This window comes from Melitaea cinxia, chromosome 26, assembly GCF_905220565.1.
Source record: "Melitaea cinxia chromosome 26, ilMelCinx1.1, whole genome shotgun sequence".
In the NCBI taxonomy this organism is placed as follows: domain Eukaryota; kingdom Metazoa; phylum Arthropoda; class Insecta; order Lepidoptera; family Nymphalidae; genus Melitaea; species Melitaea cinxia.
The window spans coordinates 414,757-430,737 of record NC_059419.1 but is presented as its reverse complement, the minus strand read 5'-3'; the positions used below and the strand labels follow the sequence as shown (position 1 = coordinate 430,737).

At 41.5% G+C, this 15,981-nt stretch overlaps 1 protein-coding gene across 1 annotated transcript in view; it reads left to right on the top strand.

The window, feature by feature from the left end:
- Positions 1–15,717, top strand: part of LOC123666382 (calsyntenin-1) — a 50,242-nt gene extending 34,525 nt beyond the window's left edge. Inside the window, exons 20-22 of the mRNA XM_045600477.1 lie at positions 2,052–2,233; positions 3,315–3,435; positions 13,457–15,717. Of these exons, the coding sequence (XP_045456433.1) occupies positions 2,052–2,233; positions 3,315–3,435; positions 13,457–13,524 (371 nt within the window). The 3' untranslated portion in view covers positions 13,525–15,717. The remainder of the gene's footprint in view (positions 1–2,051; positions 2,234–3,314; positions 3,436–13,456) is intronic.
- Positions 15,718–15,981: the final 264 nt, after the last annotated feature.

Sequence of the window (15,981 nt, the reverse complement as noted above, 5' to 3'; positions counted from 1 at the left end):
CGGCCGAGCTGCCCGCCGCGCGCCTGCTGGAGCTGCCGCGGGAGCGCGCCCCCAGTGAGTGTCTCTGTTGAGTGCCGCTCTATACGACTACACTGATCACATACACACTACACTGTTCGCTGCGCTCGCCGCACGCGGCCGAGCTGCCCGCCGCGCGCCTGCTGGAGCTGCCGCGGGAGCGCGCCCCCAGTGAGTGTCTCTGTTGAGTGCCGCTCTATACGACTACACTGATCACATACACACTACACTGTTCGCTGCGCTCGCCGCACGCGGCCGAGCTGCCCGCCGCGCGCCTGCTGGAGCTACCGCGGGAGCGCGCCCCCAGTGAGTGTCTCTGTTGAGTGCCGCTCTATACGACCACACTGATCACATACACACTACACTGTTCGCTGCGCTCGCCGCACGCGGCCGAGCTGCCCGCCGCGCGCCTGCTGGAGCTGCCGCGGGAGCGCGCCCCCAGTGAGTGTCTCTGTTGAGTGCCGCTCTATACGACCACACTGATCACATACACACTACACTGTTCGCTGCGCTCGCCGCACGCGGCCGAGCTGCCCGCCGCGCGCCTGCTGGAGCTGCCGCGGGAGCGCGCCCCCAGTGAGTGTCTCTGTTGAGTGCCGCTCTATACGACTACACTGATCACATACACACTACACTGTTCGCTGCGCTCGCCGCACGCGGCCGAGCTGCCCGCCGCGCGCCTGCTGGAGCTGCCGCGGGAGCGCGCCCCCAGTGAGTGTCTCTGTTGAGTGCCGCTCTATACGACTACACTGATCACATACACACTACACTGTTCGCTGCGCTCGCCGCACGCGGCCGAGCTGCCCGCCGCGCGCCTGCTGGAGCTGCCGCGGGAGCGCGCCCCCAGTGAGTGTCTCTGTTGAGTGCCGCTCTATACGACTACACTGATCACATACACACTACACTGTTCGCTGCGCTCGCCGCACGCGGCCGAGCTGCCCGCCGCGCGCCTGCTGGAGCTACCGCGGGAGCGCGCCCCCAGTGAGTGTCTCTGTTGAGTGCCGCTCTATACGACCACACTGATCACATACACACTACACTGTTCGCTGCGCTCGCCGCACGCGGCCGAGCTGCCCGCCGCGCGCCTGCTGGAGCTGCCGCGGGAGCGCGCCCCCAGTGAGTGTCTCTGTTGAGTGCCGCTCTATACGACCACACTGATCACATACACACTACACTGTTCGCTGCGCTCGCCGCACGCGGCCGAGCTGCCCGCCGCGCGCCTGCTGGAGCTGCCGCGGGAGCGCGCCCCCAGTGAGTGTCTCTGTTGAGTGCCGCTCTATACGACTACACTGATCACATACACACTACACTGTTCGCTGCGCTCGCCGCACGCGGCCGAGCTGCCCGCCGCGCGCCTGCTGGAGCTGCCGCGGGAGCGCGCCCCCAGTGAGTGTCTCTGTTGAGTGCCGCTCTATACGACTACACTGATCACATACACACTACACTGTTCGCTGCGCTCGCCGCACGCGGCCGAGCTGCCCGCCGCGCGCCTGCTGGAGCTGCCGCGGGAGCGCGCCCCCAGTGAGTGTCTCTGTTGAGTGCCGCTCTATACGACCACACTGATCACATACACACTACACTGTTCGCTGCGCTCGCCGCACGCGGCCGAGCTGCCCGCCGCGCGCCTGCTGGAGCTGCCGCGGGAGCGCGCCCCCAGTGAGTGTCTCTGTTGAGTGCCGCTCTATACGACTACACTGATCACATACACACTACACTGTTCGCTGCGCTCGCCGCACGCGGCCGAGCTGCCCGCCGCGCGCCTGCTGGAGCTGCCGCGGGAGCGCGCCCCCAGTGAGTGTCTCTGTTGAGTGCCGCTCTATACGACCACACTGATCACATACACACTACACTGTTCGCGGCGCACGCGCTGCGCTCCAGAACCAGATTTAATGAGTATGTTTTAGCGGTATATATGTATCTCTATCTACCTGTCATTAGGTACACGTGTATGTGTGTGCGTGTATGCGTGCGTGCGTGTGCGAGACAGTCCTCTACCTAGCGCTGTATAGTAAAGTAAAGCTCGTGCGCGGCAGACAACGTGGCGGTGCTGATCGGCGCGGTGTGCGTGGGCGCGGTGGTGGCGCTGGGCGCGCTGGGCGTGGTGCGCGCTCGCGCCCGCCCCCGCCCCCGCCCCGCCCTGCAGCGCGCGCGCCTGCCTGACGAGATGGCGTGGGACGACTCCGCGCTCACCATCACTGTCAACCCCATGGACGAGGTGAGACGTCCTACACACTATTTGTTTTAAAATTGTTTATTTATACTTTATTTTACACCACAAAAACGTTATTAACAAAGCTTAAATAGTACATGCTATGAAGTACAATAAGCTGAACGCTTGTCGGGAAAAGCCGACTGACATGGGTACTTTTTTCGAGATATATTTATGTAAAGAAAATATGTTTAAATAAATACGTACGTATACTCCTTTTTGGAGAAGAAGCTCCAAAGGCGATGGACATAGCAAAGCCCCGATACTGTGACGAGGCACAAGATAGATTTCGTCATAGCGGATAGAAGGCATATATTCAGAGATGTCTCAGTGGTTAACAGGTTTAACACCGGCAGCGACCACCGGTTATTATGGGGCACTCTAAATATAAGCCTTACGCAAAAATCGGGCCTGCTTGATGAAATCTATTCTCCGACCTACTCTGCCCCAAATATTATGTGGCTTCGAGCAATTCCAACTGGTACTCCAAAACCTACTCGATTCGCTGGAAACCATTAGCGACGTGGACGAAATGACCACAACGTGGTGAAGACGGTGCGTACACTGGTCCGCAGACACTTTCCGAACTAACGGAGCAGTCTGCAATAGGGTGAACTGAATGACTCACTGAAATACCTATATTACACTCACACTCGAAGAAATCAAACTCATAACCACTGGAGCATAAAACGCACTGAGAAAACAGCCTAATCAAATCATTTTGTACTCGTGTGTCTAAAAATTAGCCAGATGATAAGCGAGTATTTAGCTGTGATTGTCGCCAAGATCAAACTACTTACCCAATCGGGCTGCTCCAAAATTCATACTAAAATATATCTGCTCGACCCATATCAATAAACCACACACAATACACCTAATATTTGTAATTGTTTATATTAATATTTTTTACTATTATTAATTGTATCAAAATACAAGTAACGCCATCTATTACTGTAATTGTGAAACAGAACTGTCCGTGATATGTATGATTGTTGTTATTCACTCTGCATGTCCCAATAAGTGTTGTCTCTAAATAATAATAAAATATTTGACGACATAAATAAATAAAATATGTTTACCATTATAGGCGGCACCGGAGTGTGGTCGCGTGGCCAGTAGTGGCGCGGTCGCCGTGGATAGCTCTGATGGAGAGTCCTGCTCTGACTCTGAATCCGAACACAATGACTCCTCTGATGAAGATGATGAAGGTAACTGACCTTAATTATTGTGAAAAAAAAATACAAACTTGATAACAAAAAATATAAATTACTAAAGATTCATACAGCTTATAGGTTTTTGTAATGTAAGGTCCAAATAGTTTAAAATTTAGATCGGAATAATCTTCCTCTTGATTGATAATTAATTAAGATTTTATTTAGTTTACGATTTTTATTTGTAGCATATTTTAATAATAATAATTTAATAATTTATATATATTGCCAGAATATGGTATACAGGTTGTCAAATTTAATAGTTAGCCAACATAAATGGTTCATTTTAATTTATAAATTATCAAAAAAAACGAAATAAATCATGCCAATACTAAAAAATAAAATAAAATATGAATATGAATTAATTAATAACAAAATCCATGTCACATATGGTCATTTAAGTAGTCATTAACTGTACGGTTCAGCCGCACATACATATCGCCCGATCAGCAGTTTACGTTAGTTGCACGATTCATTAGCTAAATACATCAGTTCACGTTCACATATCATCATCGTACAGCGCGTTCGTGAGCTCATTCATATCAATTAAATATTAGCAAATATATTTATATTTTAACTTTTATTTTTATATCTTTTATCTACCATAATCAGCAGCAGCAATTCAGGTGTAACATACATCTTTTTGGTCCTTCGAGCTTATCGTGAGCGGGACTTATATCGCGAGTGATTTTTTTACGAGCGCAGTAAGGGCCGCCACGTAAGTCAACCAGCAGCAGCTTTGGTGAGTCTACAGCTCTCTATTATCAGCAGTATCAGTATTTATATCATTTTATAAAATGGAAGATCTTCTAGCTAGCCAAACCCAGATCATGGAGGCTATGAATCAATTTTTAACTAATTTTAAGAAAGACGGTGCCGAACGTAAGACACCGGCTCATATTAAAAAGCGTCTCAGCATTTTAGAAAGTTATTGGCAGGAGTTTCAAAATAATCATTTGAGGCTTTGCGATTCTAGCGACAAATCGAACGAATATTTCACTAGCAATTACTATAAGAAAACATCCGATTTTTATAATGACACACGCAGCTATTTACTCACCTTTTTACCCAGTGAGTCTAAAGAAAAAAGTGTACTAAAGCCAGCCACCCCGTTGCAAATGCCAGGCTTTACAGCTATACCGTCGTCTGGCAGCGTGTCACGTCCGGTGACGTCATCCGATAAAGAAACTTCGCGAACCCAAGGTAATAGCAGCAAATTAGAAGAAATGTTGAAAAGGCAAAGAAGCAATTTTAAGGCATTTCAGCGTACAATTAGCAGCATCGATCTCGACATTGTCTCAGAAAAATGGGAATACGAAGATATTTTGAAGTCGGTACAATCACGCTGGACCATCATTGACGCATTGCACTGGGAAATAGACAGCGAACTATACGAAGACGATCCAGACTACGAAGAAATGTTCAGCAGCTACGAGCGAAAATTTAACGAAATTAAAAAAAGTATCAACAGCAAGATGTGGTCTGATCTGTATCGGGAGAAAACCACCCCGAAAATGGATATCCCTGTGTTTAGTGGGAGCTACCACCAGTGGTTATCCTTTAAAGACTTGTTTGTCGAAACCATCCACACGAATCGAGCCTTATCAAATAGTCAAAAAATGCAGTTTTTGAAAAGTAAATTAAAGGGCGAAGCAGAAAAGCTAGTGCAACATCTACACATAACTACAGATAACTATCAAGTATGTTGGGATCTTCTAAACAACCGATACAGCAACACAAAACTAATTTTTAATTCTCACATGAGTGTCCTACTCAACCAGCCTATTATGCAGCAACAGTCCGCAATTTCAATTAAAAGGATTCACGACACCACCAACGAATGCCTTAATGCTATCAAAAACTTGGGAGTCAGCATAGAGAACTGGGACCCTATCATCGTATATATACTCACGCAAAAATTAGATGCGGACACTCACAACGACTACATCGAGTCACTCAAGCATCCGAGAGATTTACCAGTTTTAAAAGATTTATTACAATTTTTAGAAGCCAAATTTACCGCTCTAGAGTCCTCTAAACGAAAACAAGATCCCTCAAAATCTATCCCGCATCCGCAACATATTTCTCAGCCCTCAAATTTAAAAAAACCATATACATTTAAATCATACGTAAGCAATGAAAATCAATTATTTAAATCAAATAATTTTAATAGCAAAAGTAGGTTAACGTCAACAGCGAAGACAAAATGCCCCGTTTGCAATAAAGATCACGCCATTCCATATTGCGAAACGTTTTTAGCGTATCATCCAAATATCAAGCGACAAACAATTCAAAAGCTATCGTTATGCCAAAATTGCCTTTATAATCATAACGGTAATGAATGTTTTTCAAGAAAAAGATGTCATAAGTGCCAATTAAATCATCATACTTTGGTTCATGAAGCCTTTGCCGCATCAGCAAACACTGCAACGTCGAATACAAAGTCCAACAGCACCGTTTCGAAATCTAACGCGTCACTAGATGACACTCAGGAGATTTTATTAGCAACCGCTCTGATCAACGTCCAAGCTGTTGATGGTTCTCTTCATACCATGCGAGCGCTTATCGACCAGGGATCTCAAACGTCGATTATCACCGAGAATGGCGCTCAACGGTTGGGACTACCTCGTAAGCACTGCAAGGGAGTTATCTTAGGAGTAGGAGCGAAAGAAAATAATTGCAAAGGTACTATGAACATCACCCTATCATCTTGTCATGACTCGTACCAGCTTAATCTAGATGTATTTATCATGCGCCACGCTGTAAACAATCTCCCTAACAAATCATTCTCAAAACCATCATGGGAATATATTAAAAATATACAACTTGCAGACCCTGAATTTTATCGTAGCAGAACAATAGATTTATTACTGGGCGCTGATGTTTATTCTTCTATAATTATGGGAGGAATCATCAAAGAAAGTGACAACATGCCTATTGCGCAACAGACGCGGCTAGGCTGGATTTTGTGCGGAAGTGTAAAATCCTACAACTGTAATGTCATCATGGTTGACTTAGACAGCATTCACAAATTTTGGTCCATTGAAGATATTAACGAAAATGAGGAAATGTCGTTCGAAGATTATCAATGTCTACAAAAATACAAGGAAACTACTTTTCGCCAATCCGATGGAAAGTACGTGGTACGTCTTCCACTTCACTCTGACGCTGATGAGAAGTTAGGATTATCTGAACCCACAGCCTGCGCACAATTTTATCAGCTTGAGCGTAAATTCGACAAAAATAAAAATTTAGCTTATAATTATAAGCAGTTTATTAATGAATATATCAATTTAGGTCACATGCACTTAATAACAAAAGCGAATATGACACCATTATATTATATGCCGCACCACGCTATTGAAAGACCCGACTCTATTACTACTTCGCTTAGAGTTGTATTTAATGCATCGGGTAAAACGACATCGGGTGTAAGTCTGAACGATGTTTTATACAGAGGCCCAAATTTACAACAAGAACTTTTGATTTTGGTTTTGAAATGGAGACAATATAAATACGCCTTTACAGCTGACCTAGAAAAAATGTTCAGACAAATTATTTTGCATCCCGATGACCAACGTTATCAATGCATAGTTTGGCGAGATAATTCAAATCAACCTTTAAATAGATATCAGCTTAGCACAGTGACATATGGCACTAAATCAGCCCCATTTTTAGCAATGATGACGCTTAAGCAGCTAGCTATTGATGAGCGTCATCGTTTTCCTACAGCAGCAAAAGCGTTAGAACAGCATTTTTACATGGATGACGCTTTATGTGGTAGTTATGACGTCATCTCAGCCAAAACATTACAGCATGACTTAATCGATTTGCTCAAAGAGGGAGGATTTAACCTTCGCAAATTTTCATCGAATGAGAAGTCGCTACTCGAGGGTGTTGATGTAGCACCCAGCTCCCCAAATGTCTATGACTTCAAACATCAGGAATCAACGAAAGCACTCGGACTTACCTGGATCGCTAAGGACGATAATTTTACCTTTCAGTGCAAGATGACAACGCCAATTACAGTCAAGCCTTCTAAAAGGGTTCTACTAGCAGAAATATCAAAAATATTTGACCCTTGTGGATTCTTGGCGCCAGTCGTAGTCCAGCTTAAGCTATTGTTCCAGAGTGTTTGGTTAGAAAATCTGAAATGGGATGATGTCATATCCGATAACATTTATGCGAAATGGTTAATATTGAGAGCAGACATTGAAAAGATTAATGAAGTAAAAGTTCCTCGATGGATCGGTAGCGGTAAAGAAAGCATAGTTCAATTACATGGGTTTTGCGACTCTTCAACTAAAGCTTACGCATGCGTAATATACGCCTGTATTAAACATCAAAACGCAGCCACTGTAACAATATTAGCAGCAAAAACGAGACTTGTACCGGCTAATAAAACTTCAAACTCCAGTCATGTTTCGTTACCCAGGTTGGAGTTAAGCAGTGCACTTTTACTTTCCAAACTAATGAGTAAAATTAAACAGAGCCTATCAGCATTAACTCTAGAGGTTTACGGTTGGTGTGATTCCACAGCAGCACTAGGATGGATTCATGGAGATCCCAACCGGTGGAAGCCTTTCGTTGCCAACAGAGTTAAGAAAATCATTGACGTCATGCCCCCCGTATGCTGGCGTTATGTAAAAAGCACAGAGAACCCAGCTGACTGTGCTAGCCGTGGCATGAAAGTCGAGCAATTACAGCAGCACAATTTATGGTGGAACGGACCTACGTGGTTGTCATCATTTTCTGATCCCCATGAAAATAAAATAACTTATCAAACCGACTTAGAAACTAAAGTAAAATTAATTAATACTTTACAAACAAACAGCAGTAACAATAACGAAATTGATATTATTAATTTAATAATTCACAAGCAAAGCAGTTTTACGCGAGCGACGCGCGTACTTGCATGGATATTGCGAGCGTTTTCAAACAAAAGCATTAAATTACAATATTTAACATCGACCGAATTAAGCAACGCAAAACAGAAAATTATAATGTACGTTCAAAAATCTGAATTTGAGCAAGAAATGAATGATCTTTCTAAACAACGAAAAATTAATTCTAAGAGTAAGCTTCTCTGCCTAAATCCGTATTTAGATCAAAACGGGTTACTGCGCGTTGGAGGCAGACTCAAAAATAGCAACATCCCTTACGATATGAAGCATCCATACATCATTCCACACAGAAGTCATCTTACTAATCTCCTGATCGATCTAGCTCACAAATCTACTTTTCACGGAGGTGCCCGCCTTACTCAGTCGTGGCTTAGACAGCAGTATTGGATCATAAGCGGAAACAAAGTAGTGAGGAATCGTTTACGTCTTTGTGTTATATGCAAGCGTCACAATCCAGATAAAAACGAACAGCTAATGGGTGACCTGCCTGAAGCAAGGACAAATTCGACGCGCCCATTTTTTCATACCGGTGTTGACTATACGGGATTCGTAGATATTAAAGCGAATCGGGGAAGAGGTATTAAAACCACTAAAGGATACGTTGCCGTGTTCATCTGTATGGTCACAAAAGCTGTACACCTTGAATTGGTCTCCGATTTATCATCATCGGCGTTTTTAGCAGCTCTACGTCGATTAGCAGCAAGAAAAGGTACCCCGCGTCATTTATACAGCGATAATGGGACCAATTTCATCGGAGCTAATAAAGTCTTAGCCAAAGAACACTTCGACTTGAAATCGACCCTATCAAATGAGTTTTTCACAGAGATCAGCGAAATGAAAATCGACTGGCATTTTAATGCCCCCTCGTGGCCTAGTGCCAGCGGACTGTGGGAAGCGGCAGTGAAAAGCTTAAAGCATCATCTTCGTAGAGTGGTTGGTGACCAAAAGCTCACTTATGAGGAATTCTCTACGTTGTTAGCGCAGCTCGAAGCCTGTCTCAACTCTAGACCGCTGTGTACGATGTCAGAAGACCCAGATGACATTGATTATTTAACACCAGCTCACTTCTTGTCCAGCGGACCCATCCTTTCAGTTATAGAGACTGAAACAGACGGCAGAACAAGATGGCAACTTACGCAAAAAATATTCAGCGATATTTGGAAAAGGTGGCGTACTGAATATTTAGTTCAATTAGCAGCTCGAAGCAAATGGCGTGAGTCGCGAGAAAACATTAAAATCGACGACATAGTATTGATACATGACGCTAATTTACCGCCTGGTAAGTGGGCTCTAGGCCGAGTGATCCAATTACATCCTGGTACCGACAACTTGGTGCGAGTAGTCTCCGTCAAAACAAGAAATGGCTCGGTTATCAAAAGACCCGTCATAAAGCTGTCTATTCTACCCGTCAACATCGAACCGTCAAATAGCAGTGAAAATAAAAGCAGCGAAATAAACGTAACTACAAACGAAATATCATCACGTAACAACAAACAAAAAACATCAAAGAAATCCTTCTATAGCCATTTTTTATCGATTCTGATGATCTTTATGTTATTTATGTCTTCAACAGTGCAAGCTAACTACAACATCACGAGATTGAGCGATAGCAAATACATATATTTTGAAAAAATCGGAAATATGCGCGTAATACAAGATCAATGGAAGTTAGTGGCATACTACGATATGGAACCTTATTTGTACGGCACAAGGATACTTAACAATTATATTAATCACTTGCAAATTTTATGTAAAAACTCGACTAAAAGTATACATTGTAACATAATATTACAACAGCTGATCCACGAAATCAACGAGCTCGAGTACAACGACCGCATATTACTAAGTCAGCATTTTGATAATCGTAAGCGCAAGCGCCGAGGCCTTGTCAATGGTGTCGGTTACATCGCGAATACATTGTTCGGCGTCTTAGACGAGCGTTTTGCGTCTCAGTATGAAAAAGACATTAATTTAATTCGAATCAATCAAAACCATCTAGCACAGCTGTGGAAAAATCAAACATCGATTATAGAAGCGGAAAATAACGTTTTAAAAAGGATAGAATCCACAGTGGAAAGACAGTACAAGACTTTTAATCAACACCTTAACAACTTAGAAAAGGAGTCATATGATATTAAGATTAAAATGTCGGACATAGAAAATACTAATGACTTCATCATGTCCAGCATCATAGCTAACAATGTCCTGGCAAATTTGCGTAATATTCAAGATACTCTTCTGGATACCATTACTAACCTTCAACATTTTAATGTGCATCTTTTGTCACCTATTCAGATGGAAAACGAGCTAAGTATCATATCCAGCCAGATAACAAAGGATTTGTCATTACCGTTAGATAACCTCCGAAATAATTTATCCAACCTATACAGGATTTTAAAGGTCAAAGCTAGAATGACGAAACAATATTTCATTTTTGAGATCCAAATACCTCTTACAAGTAGAGACGATTACGAAATTTACAATGCCATACCTCTCTATCACCAAATAGCTAACTCATCACGTACTATGGTTAATCTTCTTCCAATATCTGATCACATAGCAATAAATTTAAAGAAAGATACCTTCATACCGGTAACTGAGAATGACTTTAAGAACTGTATAGAATACAACGATAATATTTTATCAAATTATCTTTGCCAAATTCAAACGCCCGTCTACGAGAGACAGACGGACGAGAACCTTTGTATAAAAAGTAAACAAACGAACAGCTGTGAAATCATAACTAGCGCGTGTCAAACTACATGGAAAAAGCTTACTAAGTTAAACACATATCTAATTAATTGTTGCGGGCAATGTACCTTTCGTTTCATATGTCGAGATCGGGTTACCGTCGAACAGGTGACGGGTATTAATATTATAATTCTCGGTACCGACTGCATCATTCGGGGAAATACGCTAGTGATAACGCCTCATAAAATAATGACTAATGAGTTAAATATCGAGCCGGTAATCTTTGCACCAGAGATCGCACCCGTCAATAGCATCATCAATATATCCATCCCTATCCACACGATGAATATATCAGACGGTTTCGGACAAGATATCGATAACATCGAAAACAATATAAAGCGGCTAAAGTCGGCTTCGGACAGCCTAGAAAATGAATCCAATAGCCTGAGCTATCATGACGTCCATCACTACGTCGCCATCTACTGCCTGGCGGCCGCTGGGCTGGCGGTTGCGGGCGGCGCGTGGGTGCGCGCGACCTGCAGACGCGCTCGAGCCTCGCGCCCGCCTCCAAGCAGTGGTCAGCAGGACACTACTGTACATTGTGTGTGTTCGAAAAATTTTAAGTGTATAAGTGTGAGTGAAAAAGCAGAGCAAAGTGATTACAGTGTCAGTGTTCTCGGTCAAGACATTTTAAATCAGACTAATCGATCGGTTCATAAAAACACTTCGCCTGTTTTATTAAAATGTAATTTTAGACGTACTCGCTAACTAAAAATTGTCGGGTCCATTTGTAAATTAGCCGTTAAGATTTTATGTCGGTTTCATCCTTGTTTTAGTTTAGCTCACATCATCCATACCTCACTCATCTTCTCGCCCGGGAGCATGTACGGTTCAGCCGCACATACATATCGCCCGATCAGCAGTTTACGTTAGTTGCACGATTCATTAGCTAAATACATCAGTTCACGTTCACATATCATCATCGTACAGCGCGTTCGTGAGCTCATTCATATCAATTAAATATTAGCAAATATATTTATATTTTAACTTTTATTTTTATATCTTTTATCTACCATAATCAGCAGCAGCAATTCAGGTGTAACATACATTAACATTATAATTTATTTAACAGAAATTCATAAAAAACCTTCTTGAATACTATCAGTGGTAAATCCTGGTATTTTATTGTACATTCGAATTGACATACAGTAAGCATTCTTTTTATATATGGCCAACTTTTGCATTGGCATATATAGCTCGTGTTTACGTCGAAAATTGATCCGAAGTACACTGTCATAAGTTTTAAATAAATGTATGTTTCTTTACAAATATGCCTGTTTTGTAAATGTATAACCAAGGAAACGTAAGGACGCGGAGAGATTTAAAAAGTGGTTTACACCTATCCAGGTAACCAGCTCCACATAATGATCTCAGACATTTTTTTTTTGAACTTTAAAGATTTTATCTGCGTCTACAGAGTTTCCCCACAGTATGACACCATAGCGAAGGTTTGATGAGACATAGCCATGGTAGGCCAGCATTGCCGCTTTCTCAGTTGCCACATTCCTGAGCCGTTTTAAGACGTAAACAAATTTTTCAAGTTTCTCACACATTTTGTTCACCTTCCAATAGTAATACTTGTCTACTTGTATCCCTAAAAAAGCTTTCGATTCTACATTTGAAATTTTCGTGTTATTATGATTTATATTTACACTGAGAATATTACATTGATGAGTTTGAAATTGTATAATTTTTGTTTTAGAAAGATTTATTTTCAAATTGTTTTTAGTAAGTCAGTCACTTTTGTCAAAACCAAGTTAGTCTCCTTTTCAATATTTGATCTATGATCACTTTTAATGTTTATCGTCGTATCATCAGCAAATAATATACACTCATAATCAAACCCATCTGGTAAATCATTTATGTATATGAGAAACAATAGAGGCCCCAGAACACTTCCCTGCGGTACTCCATAGCCATTTACTCGATAGGTCGAATAGAAATTTTCTTTTTCGATCTGACGATTTTTGTTATAACCACACACTGTTCTCTTTTGCTAAACTAATTATAAAACCAATCGAGTTGTTTCCCTCTAATACCGTACCTGTACATTTTGTTCAACAATAAACTGTGGTGGGTACAATAATCTGTAACTGTAAACACGAAATCGAACGCTTTCGTCGTGTCTTAAAAATTGATAGTGGATAGATTTTTTGATTTATATTTTCTGTTATACTTTTTAATTATCTAATTTCAAATAAAATGATATGTACCTAATGTTATGTACTTCAATGTAAACACATATGAACCGTCAAACTGATAGAGGCAACGCACACCATTTTCTTAGTAATTTTACAGTGGTATCAATTTAGTATAATTTGAGAATTCAATTAATAACACGACATTAATTTGATAATTTCCAGTAGTTCCGGGCAAGCAACACAAGTACAGGAACATCAGCCAGTTGGAGTGGGACAACAGCACGATGTAATGCAGTACTACACTATCGCCGTCTCCCTCGCACGCACTCCTCTCGCTCGCACCGACCCGACCGACCCCGACCGACCCCGACCGCGGCCGAGCGCTCTTGATACCGTGTAAACTAGCTGATCTGGCGAATTTTGTACCGCCATTTTGCAATATAAATATCGCGGTCGTTAATCGAAATAAAAGCCTTTTATTTTAAGTTGGACAAAGTAACATGTTTTTGTAAAATGTATCCAGTGGTTTCTAAATTAATAAAATAAGACTTTATTGCTGTTTAACAAACTTACAAAACATTGTTTAATGTACTTAATTAATTATGAAGTATGTAACTTTGGATTATATCTTCGGTTTACCAGTTTGAGTTTCTAGAAACAGCTTGTCTTTCGACATAAACCTTTAATGATGTCTGTTTTTCAAAATGAATTATACATAACATGGCAAATGAAATGTTCTCGGATTGTAACGCACAGTGTACATGTTACGTGTCGGTCGCGTCGGAATACGAGCGAAATTTCTTAGCACTCTTTTTATAATGGAATTGATTTTGTAGACGAAAAAAAAACACATTTTTGTAAACGCAGAAATCTAAATTAAGGGAAGGCACAAATTAGTTTACGTTATACTTTGACCAACGTCCCGACGAAGTGATTATTATTGAAGTATCATAAAAATAAATAAATAGTGTTTAACGTGGGTGTATTATAAGTCTAAAAATTGATCATATCAATACTATACGTAATACTTTCCCCCTCGCTTGCTTTCGTAGGACTCTCTGAGCGGGCGTAGTCCTCTGGTATTCTGAACTGTACCTATGTATCAAAACTTAATCGTTATTTCGTATGGAGTCGGTCGTAAGAGGATTTTAGTGTTAAGCGATGGAATACTATGTATTATATATTAAATGTAAGACGCTTCGTCCGATCAATTCATTTCGAAGAGCTCTTTCAACGATGCATTACCGATACGCCATAATTAATTTACGCATTTAATTAGTACAATACGGACCACGTGGTCCGAGCATTTTATGTAACGGTACAAAATATTTCACACGTAGTTTAATGTTTTACGATGAACGGAATGTCCACTTTCACCCTTTACGAGCTTCTCAAACGAATCGGCTTAAATGTATATTAGGCACAGAGTTATTTGAAAAAAAAAAAATAGATGTACTATACTATACACTTACTTATACAGACGATATCGTTTTAGTATCAGCTACTATATGAAGTAACTAATATATAATTATATATATATATATATATATATTTTGAATGTGTTAAGGGATTTTTACTAACAATTAGGTATTAAGTGGCTACGTGTTAGTGTCGCGGGGAACCCCCTAGCGTAAGAGTAGTTTCGTTTCTCGATCCCGACTAGTGCCGTCTCGCTCGCACGCGCGACTCCGCATCGCTCCGTCTCTTTCAGGGGTTTGCATATCAGGATAGTTTGCCATATTAGTGTAGTCCGACTGTACTTGCGGCACTGAGCGACCTTCGCGACATAATCATTGGTGTACCGTCTCTAGTTGACGTCGAGTGTTGTTCGTTCTGTCCCTTTCTATCCGAGTTGGACTTTTGTGTGTTCGCACGTTTTGTTGTCTGTTCGTGTGCTCGGTACGAAACGTCGGTTGGAACGAAATAATTCGTCGGATTTATATGAATTTGGACTGTATGACCATTCGTTTATGGTTTGAAATGATAAAAATTTGGCAAATATGCATTTCGTATGACGGGCACATTTTACAGGTTAAATAAGGTGCGTAGTGGGTTCGGGAAGGTTGTACGAATGAGTCCGGTAGCTTACATTTTTCGCGCCATTTTTTTGTGAAGTCATGTAACGTTCCCGAACGCAGCACGCGCCATATTGTTTTCTGTTAATTATTTCGTTGAGTTTGCTTTTACTCGACAACCGTCCAATGACACTTTCCCGTTTCTTTTTATAGTTTTAAGATCTGACTTTATAAATTTTGGCCACGACTCAAAGTAATAGCACAAAATGCAGATTTTTTTTTTTTTTTTGATTACTTTTCAAAATGTACCATAAGGTAGCTACTAATCTTACTTTTATATTACCTAATTAATCCATATATTTTTTCATTTTTTTTTTGTATTTTTGCGGTATTATTACTGTACCTAGGTAACTTCTTTGATGTATGAATTATTATATTTTAGCTAAAAATAAAGTTGGTTTAAAATAATTGATGTTTTAATTATAAACCTTTATTTACTTACAACTTATTCCTTCTACATTCTTGTTTTCCGTTAAAGCTTCTGAAATGAGAAACGACACAATTTTAATCCCAAGTCCACTTTTATTTAATGTTCGAAACTAAATTATATTTTATAATATTACAGTTAACTAAGTTCATATTTTGACGACACGTTGGCGCAACGGTCACAGCACTGGTTTGTGGCGGTTGCGCCGGCGGTTGCGGGTTCGATCCCCACACATGACAAACATT